This window comes from Heliangelus exortis, chromosome 7 (genome assembly GCF_036169615.1).
Source record: "Heliangelus exortis chromosome 7, bHelExo1.hap1, whole genome shotgun sequence".
Taxonomy (NCBI): Eukaryota; Metazoa; Chordata; class Aves; order Apodiformes; family Trochilidae; genus Heliangelus; species Heliangelus exortis.
This window is the reverse complement of record NC_092428.1, coordinates 17,581,816-17,605,945: the sequence shown is the minus strand read 5'-3', so window position 1 is coordinate 17,605,945 and position 24,130 is coordinate 17,581,816. Positions and strand designations below refer to the sequence as shown.

The 24,130-nt window shown below is 41.9% G+C and overlaps 1 protein-coding gene across 1 annotated transcript; it reads left to right on the top strand.

Moving 5' to 3' along the window:
- The first annotated feature begins 6,968 nt into the window (after positions 1–6,968).
- Positions 6,969–20,682, top strand: NRBF2 (nuclear receptor binding factor 2). The gene is made up of 4 exons (XM_071749130.1): positions 6,969–7,147; positions 16,589–16,673; positions 17,960–18,000; positions 19,145–20,682. Exons 1-4 carry the CDS (start codon positions 7,094–7,096, stop codon positions 19,859–19,861), a joined length of 897 nt encoding a protein of 298 aa, XP_071605231.1. The 5' UTR covers positions 6,969–7,093; the 3' UTR covers positions 19,862–20,682.
- The last annotated feature ends 3,448 nt before the right edge of the window (positions 20,683–24,130 follow it).

Below are 24,130 nucleotides of genomic sequence, written 5' to 3'. Positions count from 1 at the left end.
CTGTGGAAGAGAGGAAAGAGCTCTCATCTTTCATTTGTACATACCTTAAAAAGAGAAATGAAAACAGTCTTGTCGTATTACCATCTTTTTAGTAGATTCTGATGCCAAGATACCAGACATCATTTAATCTTATTTTGAGAAGATGAAGTAGTGTACAAGTCTGGCTTAACTGCTTAATTAAGTGTATTCAAAAATGTAGCTCTTGCATAGTACTTGCCATGAGACCTTTCCAAAGTCTGTTCGTCTCTTCATGTCCTGGTTTCACTTTCAATCCCTTTTCCCTAATTTTGAGCTTCCAAAGGGTGTAAGAATGCTGTATGTTATGTGGACATGCTCACAAGCGAGGGATATTTTAGTGCTGGTGCACTACAGATAAATACTATTCAATTCTGCAGCTATACTTAATATTAAGAGCAATAAATATTTAATGTGTTTATCTGGTTTGGCGTTTTTTTGACAACTTACTTTTTGATAGAAGTCATGCCATACAAAGTGTTTTAAGGGAAAGCATACAGATAGTAAAGGGAAACAGAAATGAAAATTAGAAAGCTAAAATGGATAAAATTAAATTAATGAGCAACTAGAATCAACTGGGAAGGAGCTCTGAGTACAGATTCATCTTGCTAGCTCAACTGGGCTACTGGTTTCAGACTGGTTAGATCTGCAGCATAAGGATTTAAGTTAAACTTCTTAAGGTAAAAGTGGGTTCAGAATTTTTAAAAGTAACCAGCTCATATAACATAACCTGAACAGTTATGAGAATAATTAGAACAAATCACTAAGTTATCTTCCTCCATAGCTAGATAAGTTTTGTACAGTTACAAGATTAAAAAGCACAAAATTCCTGTGAGTGTAAGACCTAATAAAAATGGAAGAATACATCCAAACCCACAGCTCTTACCTCAGGCAAACTCCCACTGGTGTTGGCACCTCATGTGATGCAGAGAAGAGTGCAGACACTTCAAACAAAATTGCCTGGAAAGGTTTGATTCACTTTCACTTGATTAATTGAATGAGCATATTACAAGTCAGTCTTGCAGCTTTTGCTTTTCTCAGGAATGGAAACATACCAGAAGAAAAGAGGTAACTCAAGGTTCTCAATAAACTTTAGATAACAGGGCTTGTGATGCTACAGCCCCCCAAAAAATGTTGGCTCCCACTAGAATACTCTGTTAAAATCAAGGTCCAGCTTTTAAAGACCTGACATAGGTGGTGTCAATACCAGACCTCTTGTCATAAACTCAACTCGTAATGGGGCTACTTCTCTATATTTCCATCTGAGAGAGGAAAAACAGAACAAACCAGAAAATTTCTGACTGAGTATTCAGGATGGCTGGTGTTCATTGGATTTTGAAAAAGAGGCAATCTGTATGAGCAAGGAAGGGAATATTTTCTGTCCAGACAGAGTAATACAGTTGTGGAGTTTTAATAGGAGAGCCAGTTTGGACAAAGAGAAATGAATCAGTGCAGGTGATGCAAGAACTGAACCTTCCTATCCCTTAGCAAAGTAAAGCTGCTAAACAAACCTATTTCTGTCCAAGCTTTTTAAATCCCCAGAAACCAAAGCTGAAGGGTCTTCTATTTTTGTGGATAGGGCCATCTGAGAGAAGCATTATTCAGCTGCCTCTAGCAACACTTAAGAAGGCAGTAACAGAAGCAATGATGCAGCACTGGACTTTTCAAAGTTGAGGATGAGTATCCACATATACACAGCAGATCTGTGTATAGAGTGTAGCAGAAGGCCTGTGGGTTACAGTTGTGAGGGGCGTTGGTGGGAAAGTGATGAATGGAAGGGTGGTAAGTTCACAGCAGAGCTGCAGGAGACAATATGTATTGTGAAATCTTAGGAAGAAACCTGGGGCGATGGAGCAAAAGTGAGAGACGTGGACACCCTCGCATATCCACATCTGACTCCTCATCACCACTTTCAAATGGCCAGCTCTTTCACACTCAATTTTTTTTCTTTCAGAAATACATCAGGTGTAGTCAATATAGAAAAAAGACATTATATCAATGGTTCATCATTATGCTCTCACAAAATACTGAAAACAAGAAAGTTTCTGCTCGGTTTAATACTCAGTGCTTATGAGTATAAACAGAGGTTTCCGGGTATCTTGCACCTGGACAAAGTAATGCAAAGGAATACTACTTAGTCTTTCACCATTCCCACCAACTCCTTTACTTAAATTAGTTGTACTGAGCAAAGAAATCACACTATAAATATAATTAGTTACTTGGAACATGATCTAAGCCTAATGAAATCAGCAGAAAGCTTACAGAGGGAACAAGCTATAAAGAAAATATTAGTTTGATTGCTGTGGGCAAAACTACTTTCAGATCTAAGCAAAGGATTTAGCCTTTTTATTCTGCAAGCAATGAGAAAATATCTTCTTGATTCTAAAACTAAAATAAGAGAACTAATTAAATCTAGAGAACCACAGTCATATACATTACATTATGCAGGAATCCAATAGTTTCTTTTTTAAACAGCAATATTTAAAAACGCATTTAATTCAAATGGTTGTGGTTCCTCTTTTCAGTAAACACATGTGAAGGCATACATTGTGTTTAAATATAATAAATACAGCTAAAATCATGCATCTGGGTCAATCCCCTGCATGTAATCAGGATTATGAAAATTCAGTTTTTCTTTTCTTATCTTTCTCAATAAATGGTCTATGTACAGATGACTGGAAATTTATTCAGACATGGTCTTGGTTGTGTTCTTGCTTTTTAACTCACCAGTTCCTTCTTCCCTGAAAATCTGACTGGCTTCTAATTCTATCAGTTACTCTGGTAGCTAAGGAAAGTGCCAAAACATGGTTGCCAATTTCTAAGCTCTGCTAAGTACTTTCAGAAGCAAAACTCTCAAGCAAAGGGACTCTAATTGTAAGCTTTCTGCACATCTTAATCAATCCCTCCTTCAGCTTTTGGTTCTGATTGCTGACCACAGATAATAATAAGGGAAAAAGCTACAGAGTACCTTTGAGAAGCCAAAATTTTAATAGTCACATAAGAAGAGACACAGGGAGACAGATAAAAGGTTTTATTTTGGTTTATGCCTTCTCCCTGATTTCAGTGTCCTGAACCTCCCAGCTTTCTGAATGAGGTTCCTTCAGCCCCAGTTGTTAAGCCCTCCTTCATGTACTTCCTTGCCCAAAGCTCCTCTCAGGAGTTCCCCAGAGGCAACCCAAAGAGACGTGGCACATCTAGGGGGAGATCCTGAAATCCAGTTGTTTTGAAAAATCTGACAAGGAAGGAGGCCCATTAGCCCGATGGCTCTGTACATGTGTGGTGGGAAATAAATTGTCAGAGGCATAGGGGAATCCCTTTTGTTTCAAAAGTGCTTCTTCAAAGAAACAGACATGCCCATCTCTCTTTGAGGAAGGCACTGTGTGGGAGGCTCTGCAGGCCCTCCTACAATGCCATGACTGAGAAGCCTGTCTTTAACTGGAGCTTAACTGAAAGTGCCCAGTCCAGATAAAATGCAAAGACACAAAGAGTCAATAAAGAAGTAGTCAATGCTAAGCAAAGTGTGGGCTGAGGAATTCTGCCTCCTAAGGAGGTGACAGTCAAATGAAGCTGGCTCATCATCTGCGTCAAAAGCAGCATCAGACAGGTAAATAGCAACTCTACACTTGCCTCCTACTCTAAAATTCCACTCTTAAAACACGGGGTATTTTAGGAAGCTTCCTGCTGACAGGCACATCCTGCCCAGAATTACATTTTAATAGTTCTTCTTTTAGACAAACATTTAATTTATACATATACAGTCAACATGTTATTCCCATGTAATCCCTAGGGAGGAGAAAATCATGCAAAACACAGAAAGGGTGGTAATAAAAGAAATAACCATCCTGTTTTCATTGATGAGTTTACAGATAATGTAGTAGATTATTTACTATGGTTCTGTTTTCTCTGGAGGGCAACTTTAAATCTCTTAGATCAACTCTGCAGACAGGGGTAGAAAATGGTAGCTATCTTAATTCCAGTGCTATGGAGATTAGCACACCATCTTGAATGAATATGTGACATCCAGCAAGCCAGGATCTTGTAGTTTTCGGAAAAAAAAAAATATCTACAAAGTGTCCCCAAACTATTCTCTGAGTAAATGAGAACTCCCATACAAATTTAGATTTTAAACTAGCAACAATATCACTATATCACATTGCAACTAATGTTACACAGATGTAACAGATTTTACTCACTTTCCTCCTCTGCTTCAGGAATTGGCAGCATGATGCTTCTTGAAGAACCACGGCACAGCATTTTCATTTTGCCAGAGCCAAAAAGTACTACCTGTCCATCAGGAAAAAGGAAAAAAAAACCATCACACTAGAAACTAAATCAGTTGAATACAGTGTTGCAAAAGATAGTACTGAAAGTTCTGAAGCAAAACCTGCATATCACTAGCAGCTTTTAACACATGAGATTTTAAAAAGTAATAATTAGAATAGTTTCTTTTATTTTTCTTTAATTCTTGATCAGATCATAGAATCATAGAATGGCTAGGCTTGGAAGGGACCTTAAAGATCATCTAGTTCCAACCCCTTTGCCATGAGTGGGGACACCTTCCACTAGATCATGTTGCTCAACCAACCTGGCCTTGAACACTTCCAGGGAGGGGGCAAGACATTGATTTAGGAAACAAAACTCTGGCACACAAGAAAAGGAATATGCCCCATTTAAGCAAGTCCCAGAATGAGAAGAGCCAAATCCCCAGAGGGGTTTACAATCACTGCCAGTCTTGATGGAGGAACAGTAATGACCATTACTGGTTACACCAGCAACAGGCACACTGTAACACACATTGGCTTGACTCAGAAACACAGCCTTAAAAACATTTATTCTGTTGATACAATATTCCTTGCTCCTTTAGCTCCCATTCCACAAGTGGAAAATTGTCCCAGCATCTTATTCCTTTTTCCACTGAAGATAGTTCTTGAGATGAACATTGTCTCTTAAAACCCAATAACTTAAACTGAGTTTCCTGAGCCAGCAGCTGGAGTAATGGAAAAGCATTTCTCAGAAATAGTTTATTTCTAAGAAAGCCTTTGACCTAGTAATCCATTTTAGCAAGTTGATATGGTTTATGCAGAAGCATGTAAAAAAAAATCAGCTATGTAGCTACATGTCATGAGTCAAGCATTTTATGCAAAATTAAAAATCATACACAAACAGATCAGCAAAATAGTTTAAATAAATAAACACTTGCTGTTCATTCACTAAAGATGAAGAGTGAGTTAAAAGGCTAGAAATAACAGCTTGACAGTATACTATTTTACTGTGAGTGTGTCTAAAATCTCATCCTACGTCATATTTAGCAAGATCATCAAAATCAGACTCTGAATTAATGCAGTATGGGAAAGGATAACCGATCAGCTAAGTGTGAAAGATCTCAGGTACAGATGCAAGAGAATCAGTAGATTGTGACACATTAACTCAGTATAACTTCATTAGCAAGTGAACCACCAAGTTTTGTGTTCAGTTGTAAAGAATTTGGCAGAATTTTTCTTGCTGTAGTACTACAAGCAAGAGGGAGTAAAAGGCCAGGCAGCACAGGGCTAAGAGTTAGAAAAGGGCTTGTCATTATAAAGAGGAACAGTGACCAAATGGGTTGGTCAAGGAGCTATACTCCTATGTGACCTCTTCATAAGTGTGTGTCCACGAGGTAAGAGGAAGGAAAACACAATTGTCTGGTACAAGAAAACAAATTTTATCATCTCATATGTCCAAATATAAGTACTGGCAGTGAAGCACCAAGTAGCCTTTCTTCTTCACCCTGGCTGACCTATCCCGTCAATGACTGATAAGGGACAACTGCACCTATCTGCTATTCAATCAGTGGGCTCCAGATCAAAACCCCTCCAGAATACATAGGATCTGATACATGACTAAACCAAGTGATAGATAAATTCTTGCAAATGAAAAGAGGGACTAGCAAAGTATTTTTTCGGAAGCTCCTTGCCAGAAGAGACTATCTTGTCTAACCACATATATTGGAAGGAAAACTGCCCCCAGCACTCCCGTGTTGCCAAGCTGGTCCCCATAGCTCTGGTATGGCTGAGAGCTATGGCAGATCAGGCCATGTGGGCTCCCTCACAGACACACAGACGCCACTCATGTCTGAGGATCACATCTATAAATGGTACAAAGGGAGTCCTGGACTTTCTTTACTTGCTGCCAATTAGCTTTTTACTTCTTGTTTTCTAGATGTCTCTCATCTTCCCCCCTGCTGCCTGTCCTCTTCTCTCTCCCGTTTTCTCTCTGCCCTTTCTCCCCTTTCAGTCTATTACTGCCGTGCTCACGCCATCCTTACTCCCCCGTAAGAAAGTTACACACAATCCCTTTATGGCAGCTAAAACGCAAAATCGCACGGGTAGGGATGATCAGTAAGTGAGCCGATCAGTTCATTAGCTGTCCAGTGCCCTGCCTAGCAGATCTCTTTCTCAAGCAAGTTTATTTTGAATAATTAAGCCACCTTTTTGCTCAGGACCCAAACAGCCTGGAGCCCTTCGTGCTCGATCACACAGCTCGGGACAGACCTGTCCTCTCCGGGCCGGCAGCTGGATTCGCCCCTGTGCCCCGCTGTCACGCCTGACACCGCCTCTCTGCCACCGGCCCCGACCTTGCTGCCCTGCACCGCTGGGCGCTTTCCCGCTTCCTGACCCTGATGGGAGCATTTTTTCCTCACAGCAGCCCCACGCATCGACAGGTCGGCCACGCGCGGCGCTGAGCAAAAGGGGAAGGAAAAACAGAAGGAAAAAGGGATGCAGAAAATCCCGGTTACGGGCCCCGCTGCGGCGGGCGCGGGGCTCTCCCCCGGCTACAGCCGGACCCGCCGCCCCCTCAGCAGGCAGCGCGCGGCAGGCGGTTGGGGCGGCTCGCGGCGGGCGGTTGGAGGGGCGGGGCGGGTCAGGAGCGGCGCCCGTTGCCCCGGCGACACGGCCCGAGTCTCGCGCGACCGCCAGGCTCTCGCGAGGCGCCGCCCGGGCCGGGCCGGGCCGGGCGGAAGCGGCCGCGGTGTTTACAGCCCGGCGGGGCGGGGGGGGCCGGCGGCACCGGGAGCGGCGAGCAGGCCGCCTCCGCGCCCATGTGCCCGCAGCCCCCGCCGCCCATGGAAGTGATGGAGGGGCCCCTCAACCTGGTGAGCGCGCGGCCGCGGGGCGGGGGGGAGCGCGTCCCGTCAGCTGGTCCCGCCGCCGCTCTCGGCCCTCAGGCGGCGGCGAGAGCCTGCGGCGGGAGAGGGTGACACCCCTCCCCGCTGGCCGCCGGGTTACCGAGCGGAGAAGCGCGACCCGAGCAGTAAATTGAGCCCTCCGCCCCTCCTTATCCCTCAGAACCCTCTCGGGGCTTGTGCCGGGCCCTGCCCGCCCGGAGGGGACTGGAGGCGGCTTCTGAGGGGCGCGGCGGCCAGGCCGCGCAGCGCTGCCCCGCTGCTGGAGGGCCCGCAGCGGGAGCGGGGCTGCTCCTTGCCCGGGAGCACCCGAGCGGGGAGACGGCACAGGGTGCGCGTAGCGGCAAGGTGAGGTTAGATTGAGGGGTACGACTGCAGCAAGGCTGCCCCGAAATGCAAACAGGAGGGCAGGGGAAGGAAACGTTTAGATGGCACAGGCCATATCTAAGAGTTAAGAGTTTGAGAAACTTGTCAGGGCCCGCTATTGGCTCGATGCTGCTCTTCGTTTCAGAGTCTGGAGTGCTTTAAAAATCTTAAATCAGTAATCACTCAATTTAAACTAAATCTCTAAGAAAATTTTAAGTGAAACACGAATCTGAAAAATACATCTTCAGAGGAGCTAGCAGATTTTAAACACCCTAAATTGTTAGTTTTCTGTCATAGGGCCAAGAGCAGTTAGTTCTCTGCTGGCTTCTGGGTTTTATGAAAGCTGTATCTTGACTATGCCTCAGATGAAGTAGTACACAGAGCATTCCCTTAGAAAATTTGCTTTGGTCCTGTACTTCATTTAGCCAGCAGCAGTTTCATCCAGAAATTTAGACATTGCCACGCAAACATCACAGCCTTGTGTCAGTTTAGTTTTCAGTCAAAGGTTATTTGCTCCAGCCCTGGAAAACCCTTGCCTGCTACACAGTCAGCCAGATAGTTTCTGCATTGCTCTCCCTAGTTTCAGAAAGGGGTGCAAAATTGGCACCACAGACCACCCAGACAATTGGGGCTGACAGTGTCACAGGAAGATGTTGTGTTTAGATCCAAAGTGATGTAAGTCTGGGTATGTTTGCATCATGCTGTCTCAGGCTTTTTACGGTGTGTACTGGAAGCCTGAGCGAACTAAGGAACAGCGGGAAGTAGAAATCTCTTGTAACTTGTAACATGGGATGAAAGTCAGACAAACTTGCAGCATGGTACTGCAGGAGGGATACACTGTAGCTACTTCAGACACTGTAAGCACCTTTTTAAAAAGATCTAGGGATAAGTTTCTAGGGAAAAAATAATAACTGAACATTCACTAGTAAATGGTTGAAAGTAGCAACTCTGTGGCAGTGCAGAGGTCACCAGTTATTACTATTTCTTCTGAAAGACGTTTTTCTCAAAATAATATTTTAACTTTATCTGAGTCCTAATTAGTCCCTTAAACTATCAATGATGTTTCTTTTTTCTTAGTTTTAATTATATTATGGTTTCCCTGATTCACTGATTTACTTCTGTAGGTGGCACTAGACAAATGCTGATTTGCTTTCCAGATCTGTTTGATTTTAAATAAATAAATCCATAACTAGTGTTTTTCTTTAGTGGATGTTTTAGTCGTTGACTAAATGATTAAATAGACCTAAATCAAGTCTATTGACTTCAATGAGACTATCTTTTTAAAATCTGGGTTTCAGTTCTACATACCCATCCTTTTTTTTTTTCCTTTTAAAATTCATTTTATCTTTTTGTATAGCTTCTGTGCTACTGTTGCATACTTAACAAATAATCGTGCAAAGTCTAACCCCATCTTTCCTTATTTTAACCTTTCTAGGGCTTGTGCTACAATATTAACTGCTGATTTTATTTTTCCACTGAGCTGTTCTCAAGGCTTCATTGTATCCAGTGGTGCTTCATTTAGGACTGAATTGAAATAATTTTTCCAATGTATGTTCTACCTTCTAAGTTGTTAGAGCCATGAGAAGGTGGGGCAGCTCTGATATTTGAGCATTTATTTTGTCTCCTCCTCCTGCTCTTTCCCCTCCTTCCCTCTCCCCCGGGCTTTGTGTACTGTATGTTCTGCAGATGAGACTCATCTCATCTTGAAAGAATGGGCTAAGCCCAAGATTATTTTGTTTTCACTAATAAGGAAGATGATTCTTCAAACCTACAAATAAAATATTTAGGTCATGCTGTGAAATTTAAAACTGATACGAATTAAGCACAGTCCCTGCACCTGCAGACAACATATGGCAGGTATCTGCTCCAGTTGAACACTCTCCGTCACAAGAAGCTAAGACATCTCAACATTCTTTAACTGATTAGAACTTTTACTATGAAAACAAATGTCTGACAAAACCATCAGTCTGACATCCAGGATTTCATAACTCTTCAGATTTTACTTTGATACCTCAGTATCTTCCTATGGAATATTTGCTGAGGAGCTATACTACTTCTACCTTGTATTCATCCTACAAGGTAATAGCATTTTGTATGGTTTATAACCAAGTACAATGCAAAGTCTGGTGAATATCTATTACCTATAAGTTTCCTGAAGTGCAGGAGACCCAGCATGGAGAGCAGTTGTTGTGTTGAAAAACAGTAATCACAGGCCAGTGGCTGGAGTGAAAATAACACAACAAACTGTACTGCAAGAATCTCATATAGTGGAAGCTTCTAATATTGATGCTGTAACCATTCCAGTGCAAGCCAGTCAATGGCCTGTGTTAAGAAATGGCTTAGAAGTGATGGGAATATTGAATCCATGAGGGCAAAATAAGAGGCAGAAGAAATATGCAAGATGGAAGGGCTGGAAAACAAAACAGAGCATCTATGAAAGTTTACCAGAAACCTAAGAATTTAAACCCCATGGGCCAGTGTGTCTGAAACTTAATGCCAGCCTGCACCTCTGTTATCTTAATTGGAAAAACAGGAATATTATGTTAATCTATGGAAGCATTCACCAAATCCAGCTTGTTTTCTTTGATTTTTTTTTTTTAAATAAAGCTTAACCTGAAAGCTGCTATACTTGCTCTTCCAATCTAAAATGAAAACAAAGAGTGGCCAATGCAACAAATTCTGAACTAAAACTAGAGAAAGCAAGCTTTTAGGTAATAAAAATGGAAGTATCATCATATAAACGTGCCTTGTACAAAGTCTGTTGTGTGGTGGAAGCCTTGTCTTGGTTTTCCCAGGAACATGATCCCTGTGGAGCTGTTCATTTCAGCCATGGGAAACACAAGGTGTGAACCCACAGAGCCAGCAGCATCTGTCTGAGCAAAGTGCCTGGAGGTGCTGAGGTGATGCAGCAGGCACTCAGCTGAACAGCCAGATCAGTATATAACTACCATTTAAGCACAACAAAAAACTGTTCCACAACTAACAACTTGCAGTATCTCTCAGTCAAGAACATAATTAGCTAAGCTACTGGTGGCTGCAGAAGCAAGATTTTCTCACTGGTATCTGTGCTGTTTGGGTACCTACCAGCAGTGCCTTGAATCATGCTGGCAGCGCGTGTGTGCTGCCAAGTTCAGCTCTGAGGAGTCATGCCTAACTCTTTGAAAACCCAGATGAAGCTGTGCCATAGAGGTGTGGGGAGGCAGCAGCAGAATGAAGTCATGGCTGAAGCTTCTCTGCCTCACTTCCTTGAAATTGCTGCTCCTGGAACAGTTTGTTTACTGGATCATTTGTTATGATGATTCAGTTGTTCCTGCTGAGGGGTAGGTAGCTCAGCTGCTGTAACAGCTTGAGCCATGTGGTTTAGGTCTACATATAGGAGCCCAGATTGTTTTTATTATCAGGGCAGTGGAACTGCTCTTGTTTAGCTTACAACCTTCAGTTAGCAAGACTTGTGTGGTACCCACTGCAGCACTATATTTAGGAACAAGAAACACATTTCCAAAGCAGCTGAGAGCTGTAGGTATACAAAACAGCTCTGACAAACAAGTTGAAGCATTTAGTGCTTTTATCATACTAAATGAAAAGGAAGAGAATGAGGTTGATTTGACTATGCAGTAGGTAAAAAAAAATACCACACCTTAATGAAGTTGCAGCTATACCTGTGTGGGGTTTTGAAGACTCCAGCTCACCTGAGCAGTGTGAATGTGTGTTGATTTCATTACAGATCTCTTAATTGCATTTGCATGGTGAGTAACTCAGACCAACCATTTTATCTTAACTTTGGAATAGGTTTGGAACACACATGTAGTCAATTAGAGCTAATCAGTGAATTAATGTAGGCTGGCTAAATGACTGAGTGCTTGTCAGCCCATATATTTAAATTCTAATAATATTGCTTACAAGCAGGTTGAACTTCAGCAGTTTCACAGTTTCACAAAGAGAGTGAGGAATCTTAATATTGAGAATGCATTCCTATGAGTGTTTCACATACTTGTTTTGCTCTATAGTCAGAATATCCTGTAATTTACAGTTGAGTCATTGTTCTGACAACCTTGCTGAGTACAGGCTTTCAAAGAAAAAAAGTTGACCTAACCTGTGGCTTGTGATCTTGGTTGAATAGCCACAATGGTTTCTGTCATTTTTTGTTTCTCCTTCAGCCAACTATCTTTCTCTACAGCATACAAAGAATATTTTTAAGGGGGCTTCTGTTTATAAAGCTACACATTAACATTTCTTTAGGCTTAGTGTCAAATACATTCCCATTGCTCAGCATAAGTTACAGTACAACTCTTATTTTTGCTTCTAGTATAACTGCCTGTAAATACCAACATTTTCCATAGTCACCTGAGTTGTATTCCTCATGATTGTGGGGTTTTTTAATTAAAAGATGGGTGGCCATAATTTGTTCTTGGATCTCTTAGATCAGTTTCCACTTGCATTTCTCACCACCACCTCATCCCACCCTTTGTGTCCTACTGCTGTAAACATCCACATGGAAGATACTTAACACTCTCTGTACAATATGGAAGTAATGTGGTGTGCATTTTCTGACTTTTCCTTTCTCCACAATATAGTTTTAGAAAACCATTCCCGTGTCCTTAAAAAAAAACAAAATCCCAAATAGATTCCTCATTTCTCAAAAAAAAAAAAAAAACCCTTCATCTTTGCTTTCAGCAGCAAGAGAATCTAGGTATTGATCCTTTCTGGCAAAGATAAGTGGTATCCACAGTCCATAGCACAAACCAGGGGATGTTAATAGCAAACAGGTGCTTCACTTAGAACATTTACACACTGTGACATTAGACAGAACTGCTTTGCAGTTAGCTTTCCTCAGACCCCATCATTTTACCAGCTGGGTTTTCCAGCCTTCATTTTTATTAGTAAGTAAGGCACAATAATCTGTGCTTTGTAATTGTATTAAAATATACAACTTTCCAGAGAGTCCCTTACGCTGAGCAAAGAAATCTGTAAGCTTAATGTGTTGTGCAAGACTGTCCAGTGAAGAGCTCTTCCATTAAGGAAGCAAAGACAAGCAAAAGGTACACAAGACTCTGTCTTAACTACAGGAGGAGTGCTGCAAATCACTGCTCTTAGGAGAGGGGAGTAGACTTACATAATTTGAAAATGAATATAACTACATCTACCTTTAAAAAATTTTATAAGATTGAGCAGGGGTTTTTTTCTGTTGCTCTCCTTTCTATAACAGATAGCCATCAACTGAAATCATGAGAAAGTAGGAGCTTCCCCCAACCTAAGCTATGCTCACATGGTAGAAATTCTTTAAGTTGTAATGGTGCACTATCTCCAGAAAGAAAACTAACATTCTTATATTTATTTCTTATTTTGAGGGACTAGAACGTGACCCAGCAAGTGGGCCTTAAGGTTTCATTTCTCACAGCCTGCAGTCACATCACTGTCTACTTTATGTTGGAAAAAAAGATGAGTGTTAATTTTTGGGCTACTAAAGAAAGCTGTAGGCAGAAAGGAAACCTGCATTGCTGTTTTAGGTGGCTGGTTGATTATTTTTTTATTCTGCTGCAGAGAGATTACATAGGCAGTGATTTGGGCTAGTGGGGCAGAAAACCAAGTAGGACCATTCTCTGGAAAAGCAGTACAAGCATAAAAATGCATCCTTTAACATCTCAGAGGAAAGCTGTCTAGCTTACCTGCTTCTGTAGTTGGTCCAGAGTGGTTCAAGTGACACAATAAGGCATATTCAAGTCCCTTAAGAACCAACTATGTTGGAGCAAAGCAAGGAAGCTTTTTAGTTTAGTCATCCTCACTCACACCTGCTTCCTCTTAGGAGAGTGAAGTGGTTACACCTGTCTGTTTGCCTCCTGGGAATTCCTACTCCTCTGGATTGGGAAGGACACCTGGAAGTAGTTGTCAACCTGATTCTCCCCTTCAATTCCATAGCTTGTTAATAAATTATAATTATTCTTACACTACATCCTACACTTATTTCCAGCACTGCAATTGGAAGAGGGAAGAAATAACCTTAGCTGTGCATCAGCTGTTTCTGTACTCATCACAGCAGCAGGGCCAAATTCAAACAGTCCTGCATAGCAGCTTCAGAACTGCTTTCCTCTAGCATGACCTCAGACATGGGATAAACTTAAAAACCTTTTTCTTCACTTCATGGTATAGGACCAATTCTTCCATTGCCAGTTTTATCATGGGATATGGGTCACTTGGAATTCAAAATGGATTTGCCAGCAATGGTTGGATGGTATGTGGCTAAGTGTAACAGCACTAAGAAAAAAACAGCATACAAGGCAATATGTAGAAGCTTACATATGATACACAGCTATTAAGCATCCAAATACTTGTGCTGCAACTTCATCACTTGCTGCTAGGGAAAAGCACCACTGATTTCTTCAACTGTTGAATAATCTACCATGAAAATTCCTTGTTCCTTCCACAAACAACTAATTGGAGCAAGCAGTCACAGGGTGGAATAAATGAGCAAATATTTCCTTGTCAAGCTGGCAGAAAAACATACAAAATAAGGAATTCGTCTGCCATGAGTCTGTTTAACACCTAAGTTCTCACACCAGGCTCTGCTGAAGATGATTTTTCTCTGCTGCAGTTCCTGTTGTTTCCACTGGGGAAGTCTGTTGCTCTAGAGCACAGGAAGATTCTCTATATAGTAAGACATCTATATATTTTGATGAAACATCAAGAAAGGCATTTTGACCTTGTAATCAGAGGTCTACCCCAACATCTTCAGACTCCCTCAGGGATTTAACTGAGAATGGGAATAATTTAAATTCTATGATTCTATAGTTTAATTGCTCAGTCAAATAGCAACTGACTGTCCTCAAATGTTCTGCATGTGATTAACTAATTTGAGGAAAATCATGCTCCAGTAGTTTAAAACATATGAAAATAACCTGTGAAAACAATCAGACTCAAATTCTTATATATAGAAACTTTAAAATGGAACCAGGTCCCTGGGCTTGTTCAGTTGCTTTCTTAGCTCTTCCATCACTAGATACCTTCTTTCCTCTTTCCCTGTTTTTTTTTTTGTTTGTTTGTTTTTGAGCTGCCCATGTAGTTTGCAGAAGCAGCTGTATCAATACTAATTTATTGAAAAATTGTTTTGCATGGAGCTAGCTCAGGTGGTTTTATGTCCATGACATAGGTGATTTTTTACTGGATGAGCTGCCATGAATAACTGAGGAGATAGCTCTCTATGAGCTGGTACCATTTCTTCATTCCTGTGGGAAATAAGTTTATCTTTCTGGCATATATCATTTTTAGGAGTCCATAGAAAACAGCCATAAAGTAGATTATTTTCCAATAGAAAACCACTTCCTCTTCTTAGATATTTAACCTCAGGGCAGAAGAAACAGGGAATGCTGACAGTGCTCTGAGGATTGGATGAAGGTGAAGAAGAATATAACCAAAATATTTGTCATGAAGAATCAAGGGTTTTTTTAGGAACACTCCATTTTAGCATAAGAAATCAGCTTCAAAAAAGCCAAATGTCTAAATGCAATGATATAACTGCTGAAGATTGCTTAAAAACAGCTGCTTCCCAAAGGAGTATTTTCTGTAGAAGTCATTCTCTTCTTTGGTGTCAGAGCTGCTAAAATCCTAGCAGAAAATTGAACTTACTGTAACACTGTAGGTGACAATTCAGTTTGGAGGAGAAAGATGATGAAGAAATTGACTTGCTTTTTAGAACTTATTTTTTAAATGGATGTTAGCATGAGTATCATGTTAGTCCTGATAGAATCATGTTAGTCTCCTGTTTGGATTACCTGACCTAAAAGGCCTGCAGGGAGGCAGCTGTTCTAACGTGTCAGGATATAGATAAATGCTCTCATTTTTATGTTGAACCTGGAATATGGTTCAAGTGAGTCAGTGACTTATTGTCACCAAAAATGAGAAGTCTGATATGTTTTATGCCTTTATGTAGGTGAAGGGAGGGTACACAGGATTTGTATGGGTCAGAGACAGAATTACAGAGGCAGATTTCAGGCTTTCAGCTCTGTTTCTCCTACAGGTTCAGCCAGTATGGATTTGATAAAGGCTTTCTTGTAAAACAATTAGCTTAACGAAAGAAACAGGCAAATGCTTTCTTCGGGCTCATAAATGTCTTGTGTTGTTTCACAGAGCCAGTGCCTGGTGCCTGATGTCTGTTTCCTTCAAGCTCAACATGTAATGAAGCAGCCATAAATTGTCTGTGATACTGACAGTCTTGCCAGTTAGTGATTGAAATCTTACATATTAGACAGCTCGTCTTAGAGGAAGGACCATAAAATTCATGTCTTGTCGTAATGACAAAAACCTTTGCTTTAATGCATGTTGCAGTTCTGGTTATACAGTACTGTTTCTTAACTGAGCATATGCAAATACTTGCATTAATTGCTTGCTTTCAGCAACATCCTTAATCTACCTTAATGGTTTACATTAGTGGCTTAGAAATGCTAGTGTAGACTTAAGTGTTGTACAGCAACAACTTGACTGATATCTTTAACTATGGCTGTGCTGCTTCCATTTAATTGGTGTAAGCTGCAAACAAACAAAAAAAATAAAGATCTTATGTGATTTCTTCACCCAAGAGACAAAGCCTCTTGGGCATGGAACAGACGAAAATGTCAAACCAGATGCAAGCTGTAACATAATTCAGGTATCTCTCATTCTGCAAGGTAAATTGGTCCTGAATACTTCGAGCTTCTCATAACATTTTAGGGCTTACTGGTCTTTTTACACAATTACAGTAAATGCCTCCCTAAAAAAGAAAACATGTACTTTCTTTCTTTCTGAGGAACAGCTTCAAAAGGATTTTACTGTGTACATGCCATCTTTGCTGCATTAACAAACTTCAATTCTTACCTGTGTAGTACAAATTCATGTGGGGTGGTATTTAAAGAAGAAATCAAATATAAAAAGCATAGAAGGGAGTGGGAGATTGGAGCCTAAAAGCTCAGAGAGAGTTGAATCAATCCAGGGTTCTCTGATGAACCGATTATTTTTGAAACAGATATAACAATTTGTCAGTTAACCCTCATGAATGTAATGCTCTTTTTGTTTAAGGCTCACCAGCAGAGCAGAAAAGCAGACCGTTTGCTGGCAGCAGGGAAATATGAAGAAGCAATTTCTTGTCACAGAAAAGCTGCTGGTGAGTAGGCATTTCTTGCATCCCAGGTCTTGGATTTGTATGCTTTGTGTAAGCAGAATATCTAGTTACTTGCAAATTTTTTATTCTTAAAATATGAACTTATTTTTCAGTCCAGATCAGCATCCTTTTAGACACTTTTTCTTATATGAGCAGATAAAGTTAGATGTTTCTAAAGCTGTTTTGACTGGGGGTGATTATCACTGCAGAGGCAGTTCTTGACTCAGAATGAAGCCAACTGTGTGCTGACAGCCTGTCCAAAGTGAGACTTGGTGCAATTACCTGTCCATTTAAACAGTTGTGCTTAGTTATTTGTGTTGGATTCTGTCAGCTGTCTGACAGTGTGGCAGCTGCTTGGCAGAAGAAAGGGGAGGACATAACTGGTGCAACAAGTTGGACATTTCCAGTGACAGTGATCGTGTGGAAACAAAATAAGTGGCTACTCTGAACATTGTACCCTAGATAAGAGGGTCTCTCGTTTTCCATTCGTGAATACTAGAAAAAAATATAAAATGAGAAACTGATAGGTTCTTTCATATTTATGAATACTTGAAACAATGAGCACATTCTAATATTCAGACTTTTCTTTTGGTTTCCTTCACTTTACATACCAAGACAAAACCCAGAAATGTACTGAATGTTTCTTGCTTTTCTTCATCCAATGATTTTATGTCATCTTACATCCTTCCAAATTTGGTTAAGAATTTCTTATACCTTGTAATTTTTAGCACTAGCAAGATATGCTCAAAATCTAAAGTGCTGCTCTGGCTCTAAGCCAACACATTTTCTGATTTGGAGGGGAAGCTGATGAAAAAAAGTGGGGAACTGTGCACTGTACCTCTTCATCAAGAATATAATTTAAAAGCATGGCCTCATAATACTGCTGTGCCATGGATGAGAAGTTTTTACTTACCATGTCTTTTAATAAAATGCTTGAATGCTAAAAGTCTGGTCTTTAGTTTTGTTTCTTCTCTTGATGGGAAAGTTGTTCTGGGAATCTGTGGAAATGGCTGCTGTCCTCCTCTGAAAAAAAATTGGAACAACCTGAGCCAAGAGGATGCATGGGAGGGTGTAGCATGTATTAGATGATTTAACAGTAATTTGTTCAGAATTTTGAAAAACAGCAGGTGTCTCCAGATACTCTAACTTGGTAATTACTTTGCCTCTGGACTGCTACTTTTATGTGGGGATTCAGAATACATAACCATGAAAGCCCTGTCTTAGCTTGAATGGAAACATTGAGGTTTTTTTACCCTGTCTTAAGTGTTTATCAATTTCCCTTTTTGCAGCATACCTTACAGACGCTATGAAGCTGACCCAGTCAGAACAGGTAAGAACCAAGTGCAGCAGATGCCAGAATCAGACATAGCTCTATTGTGTGCCTGTGTGTCTTATCTTGTCCTGACTGACCATACCCCTCCTGAGTGTTAGCCTCTGAATAGTTCTCTGAATCCCCAGCAGCTGCACCAGGAGTTTTGGAAGTGCAGTGATGTTAGTCTTTCTTGAGAGTTTTTCCAGCTTTATGTGCAGCAGGGACAAGCAAACTACTAACCCATCCAGGGGTTCTCCAACAGTGGTTTCTAGTCTTCCAGGCATCTTCAAGTAGGTGATAAAACTAGTTCCATATCTAGCTTTTGCTGTGAGGCACTTAGGCTGTTTTGCTAAGACACAAAGCTGAGTATCTCATCTTCACTCTGTAATTTTGCTTTTATCTGGACTGGGAGATGTCCTGAACAGCAGCCCTACAGCTTTCCTTAGTCATTGCATGGATCTCTCTGCTAATGTAGTAGTGTAGTCTTCTCAGTACTTTTATAGCAGCAGGCTTTGAATTTAGCCAGTATTACCAAGGCAGTGAACCCTTGGAGGTCAGACATCTGTCTTTCTTCCAAAGGGTCACTCTTGTAGAAAAATGGTAGCCTTTTACCCAGGTGGTTCCAGCAAGTTGTCAGCCACCATGCCTCCCCTTTCATTAAATATGGCTGAAACATTTGGGACCACATATGGCCTTGGAGCACTTTCCAGGTTACTGTTGGGTGAGCATACAGAAGCATACAAATGGTTTCTGTGATGTAGCTGAAGCGTGGCTGTGCATGCCAGTGGGGATCTCTTCCTTCTTGGGGTTGATCACAGGCCAGTTAAACTCCTAGTGCCTCTGCTCAGAGGTGGTGTAGCCTGGTCAGTGACTTTAAAATAAACAAAAAGACCAAATGTTAACTCACTCTTTTACAACAGCAGTAGCTAATGCTGCGTTTGGGTGACATATCTGAAACTTGTATTGTACAGGCTGTACTTCTATTGTACTTGAATTGTACAAGCAGAGGGCACTTCTTGTTGGATTTAGTATCTGAATAACAAAAGCTCCTCCCTCAGGCATGCTGTGATGCTGTGTATGTAAATATTTATGTGCGTGTAACTTTACATGCAGGTGGGATTAGAGATCACCTATTAATTTTTTTTATCTTGTTCTTACTCAGGCTCAGCTATCACTGGAATTACAAAGGGATAGTCACATGAAACAGTTACTCCTCATCCAAGAGAGGTGGAAAAGGGCAAAGAGGGAAGAAAAGCTGAAAGCCCAGCAGATCGCTGACAAGGAAATAGCTGCACATCTTCAGACTTCTTATAAGCCATCTGCTGAAGACTCTGATGATCACAATGTATTGGTTCCCATTACTCAGAAATACAGCCCTTCCACAGAGAAACATCCACAGGATATTCAGGGTGTCTTTGACAGGGACCCAGATACACTGTTATTTCTGCTTCAGAAAAAAAAGGAGCCAATGGAAGCATGTATTGGGAGTAAAGCTCCAAAAGATGACAAAACAATAATAGAAGAGCAGGCAACCAAAATTGCAGATTTGAAACGGCACATAGAATTTCTCGTAGCTGAAAATGAGAGATTAAGGAGAGAGAATAAGCAGTTAAAAGCAGAAAGAGCTAGACTCCAAAAATCTCCAGTAGACAAGGAGCTGGATGTAGATGCTGACTTTGTTGAGAAGTCAGAGTTGTGGGGTCTGCAGCAACACTCAGAATCTGCTTCTTCAGCTGCAACTTGGCAGAAGTTTGCAACACCTGCTGGGAAGGCAAAGGACATTCCAATACCCAACCTTCCCCCCCTGGACATCCCATCCCCTGAACTCCCACTGCTGGAACTCTCTGAAGATATACTGAAGGGACTGATGAATAGTTAAAAACCAGCAAAAGTGCTCAGTGTAGTTACCTAAACTTAAGAAAAGGGAAAACCACCAGGATGCTGGTGATCTGAGGGCAGAAACATCTGACACAATCCTACTGTTGGAGAAAAGGCATTAAAGCAACTTGTTACTGTGAAATACACATCATATCTGATCTACTTCATTAAAGGTACCATAGTCGGTATAACATGGCAAGCTCTTCAGTCTTTCTCCAAATGTTTCAAACCAAACGACTGCCTGGAGACTGTTTCAAGTAACACAATCCTTCAGGGTTTTAAAGTATGCTATATGTAATAGTTATCTATAATGCCATAAATGATGGTGCAGAACCTAACTGTTATGGTTGCCAATTGGCTGCCACTTCATATTGAAAAATGCTTTCTAGCATGAACTTAAACTGTGCATTTCATTATGCATAACTTTGTTAATTCAGATACAGTGCAATTTATACACCTCCTAGATGGATTTATGTGCCACTCTCTGTACTCCTGACTATGTTAACCTCAAGTCAGGAGAGATTTTAATTTCCATTCTATGAAGGAACCAACTTATTAGTGCTGTTGACAAGTTTTTTGGGGTTATCTGTTTACATAACTAATCAGGGTGCATCGAATCTAGCTATTGGTTTCTGTATAAAGTGACACTGTTAAAAAAAAAATCTATACTTAAGGAAAAATACCCTTTTTGTTTTCAGTGATGCATGAATGGAAGTAATTCTAGCTGGCAGTATTTGACTGAAAAATAAATTGTTTACAGCTTAACCTGATTCAAAAAGGATATGAAAATAATAAAAAAAAAAAAGGTGTTTTGACACTAAACCTGTGTTAAATCTTTACAAATCTTGCAGGGTATAAAAAACCTAATTAATATTTGTACTAACAACGTTAGTACAGATGTACAGCTGAGCTTCTGTGTTCATCACCCAGCAGATATGGGGAAGCTGGGATGAATTTGGAGGGCCTCACCTACCAGTGAAGGGACTTGGCAGACAGCTGGCTTCTCACACCTACAGAAGAGGTGTGGGAGGAGGCAGTGCTGTGGTTTTGCTGGGGGCCAGGCTACCTTGAGCTGAGTGAAGCACTGCAAGAGCTGTGCACACCCCTCCAGGGTTTGGTTTCTGAGGAGGGTGGTGCAGCCCTCCACACACTCAGCCCCCTCAGCACAGGTCAGCCCCTGCCCTGCCCTGCCCAGGAGTGTTTCCAGGTTTTCCTCAGGATGGGTTACAAGGTGTAGCAAAGGCATTAGTTAACTTTAGCTGTTTCTAATTAATGAAAAGTGTTACCTGTTGCAAGCTACCCCATTTTCAGTTGGTCTTGTGCTGTTACAAGGCAAACTTTCTTTCTTAGGGTACATTTTTCTTCCAGAGTAACTTGGAATCACAGCAAGGACACCTTACTGCTGTGCAGATCCTCTGTGTGCCTGGTGCTTCCTGTGCTTGCTTGAAGGAGAGGAGGGACTGGAGGCTAGAAATAGCCTATGAAAATATAGGTAAGACAAGTTTGTTAGAGGAGGTCCCTTGTGCTGAGTTGTGGCAGGAAATTTAATATTGCTGTGGAAAAAAAAGGTTATTTTTCAGGTGGAGCAGCTCAGCACATGGCCCCACAAAGCAGCTGTGATCAGGTAACCTGTGCCAGGTCAGGCCCAGATTGCAGCTCCCACAAAAGGACATTGCATTCTCCACTGTCACCTGTCTGGCTGTTAGAGGCAACAAGGCAGTGGACCAAAGTGCTCCTGTTCATGTAAGTAACAGCAAAGAAAATGGGCTGTGTTCATGACACAGAAATTAAATTATTTCAGCACCTATTTTATGTCCCTGCCAGGGATGGTAGACTGGGGCTGTTAGCTACAGACCAGCAGCTATAGAAGGAAGTAAATTTTATCCTGGCTACCTCTGCTGAAGAGTCAGGACTTTTCAGAGGGTGGACAGGGGAACTGGAAGCTCTGCCTTCTGTTTTGAGGGCTAAACTGTCCCTTCAGATCTAGCTGCATGAAGAAAACACCAGACCCAAAGGAAGCTGCTTCTCTGTAGGAAGATAGCCAAGCAGGGGCAAAAGTCCATGCTGCTGCTTTGAAAGTTGTGTTAAAACTTTTCTCTCTCCTGCAGTGTGTTTGTTCTTGCAGTCTGCCTACTCAACACATGCCTGCTGCTGAAATCAAACTCGAGGCAGCATGGCTTAGCACCAGAGATTTCCACTCCTGTGGGTGACACAGGAGGGAGCATGGGTGCAGGAGCTCCCAGCTGCAGCATGAGGGCTGACAGCCTTACTGCCAACCCCCACGGGGGTGATGTGGAGAGCTGAGCATTTCTGTCTGATACAGAACTGGTCCTGGAGCCGGAGCAGGTGGTACCAGTGGAGTCAACCCATGGCTGAGTGAACAACAGGAGTGCTCAGCTGGAAGGAGAGTCTGAGCCCAGGTAGCCCCATGGTCAGCAGCCCTGGGAGCTGGGGCTGGGCAGATGGGAGCTGGTGGGATCACCCCTTCAGCAGCAGCACAGGACATTTATAAAACAGCCTAGAGCTGAGAATCCTTTGAATGATGACTTTTTGTTATAAAATATTTTACATAGCAGGAAAAAGCGAGGTGTTTGAAATAAGATTAAATAGTTTAATATTTTCCAAGTAGGGAATTCTTCAGTCTGAATCCAGAACTAAGGAATTGCACAGTCCATCTAAAGAATGGAAGGCTGTCTAGAGACTAATCACCACTAGAGGACAAGTTTTATAGATTTATAGTGAGAAAGCTAAGGAAATTCTTCTTCATTGTCAGCAATTCTTTTCTGGCTCAACAATTCAAACTACTTTAAATAGTTACTGCCTTTCAGCTTGCTTGAGTTCTGGCACCATGAAATGATAAAAACAACCACCGTGTTTTCCTCCCCTGCACCTCTGGGTTAGTTGGCGTTGTTTACCTTCCCTCCCCTCCCCCGGCCGGGGCTGCCAGCCCGGCGGCCGCCGCTGGTCCCCGTTCCTCTGGTCCCGTTCCGCTGGTCCCGTTCCGCTGCCGCCGATCGCCACCTGGCGGAACCCCCGCTGCCTGCTCGGCTCCCGCTGCCTCCCGCAGCCCCGGCCCCCGCCTGCATCGCGGTCACCGCCGCTTTCCCCACTCCTCTCAGGAAGAAGGAGCCGCGGTGTGCGAGTCCCATGCAGGAGGGAAGCGTTTTGGGTAAGGAAGCGGTGAGTTACCGGTGGTCACACAGCCTGTAGCCAAAGCCTGGCACAGAAGGTGGAAAGGTTCCCATGGGCACAGAGGCTGCTCCATGCTGTTTTACACTGCACAGAACTGAAAACTTCTGTGGACCATTGTTCCAAAGTGTCTCACCATGAACCAATTTTAAACATATGTCCAGACACTGACTTCTATTGATAGACTTTGCCTTACCACAGAAACCACTCTTGTCTCAAACACAGAAATACTATCCCTGTTGAATACAGCCAGCATATGCTTTGCAAAAAAAAAAAAAAAAAAAAAAAAAAAAAAAAAAAAAAAAAAAGATATTGTAATTACCCAGTCTCTGGCTGTATCTCCTCAGAAGCAAAAACCAAAGAAAGGCAGCTGGGAAACAACGTGGAGTCTCCTGAGAATAAAACCTGCAGATTGCACCACCAGCTGCTACTTACAATCACAGCTAAAACCAAAATGTAGAAGTGTTGGGTTTTACATTTTGGTTTTAAATAAAGGGAAAAGAGGATCTTGTGCCCTCTTCCTCTAAGAGCATTTCCATTTTTAGGAACTCTGGCCTTGAATTCCTTCCTGCTCTCCTGTCAGCAGCAACTCTCTAGCCATCTGCAATTCCTCTTGACCAGCTTTCAGTGGTAGGGACCACACCCCCTCTGGACTTCTCTTCCATGAAATGTTGGACCAGATGATCTCTTGAGATTCCTTCTGCCCCGGTCTGTGCCACGGTTCTGTGGAAGCAGGATAGTAAAGCACATGGAGAGAAGGCAGTCAAGCCATAGCAGCTGAAAACATCCCTTAATGAACTGGACTGAAAAAAACCACTAGAAAACAAAATTAAGAAAACAGAATTGTTCAAAAGTAATCAGAGCAGTAGTGTGGCTGCCACAAAGCAGGTATGGGCTGGACAGTATTTGCCAGAACTTTCTGCCCACGTATGGGGCCTATGGAGTTCAGCTGTACAAAAAGTAGTTCACTTCTCTCCAAAGACTCAGAGCTACAGCACTCTTCCTCCACCACCACCTCCTTTCTCTGCCGTGTTTGTTTTACCAGAAGTAACCTAAACTTACCCCGGCTTTCTGTCCTGTA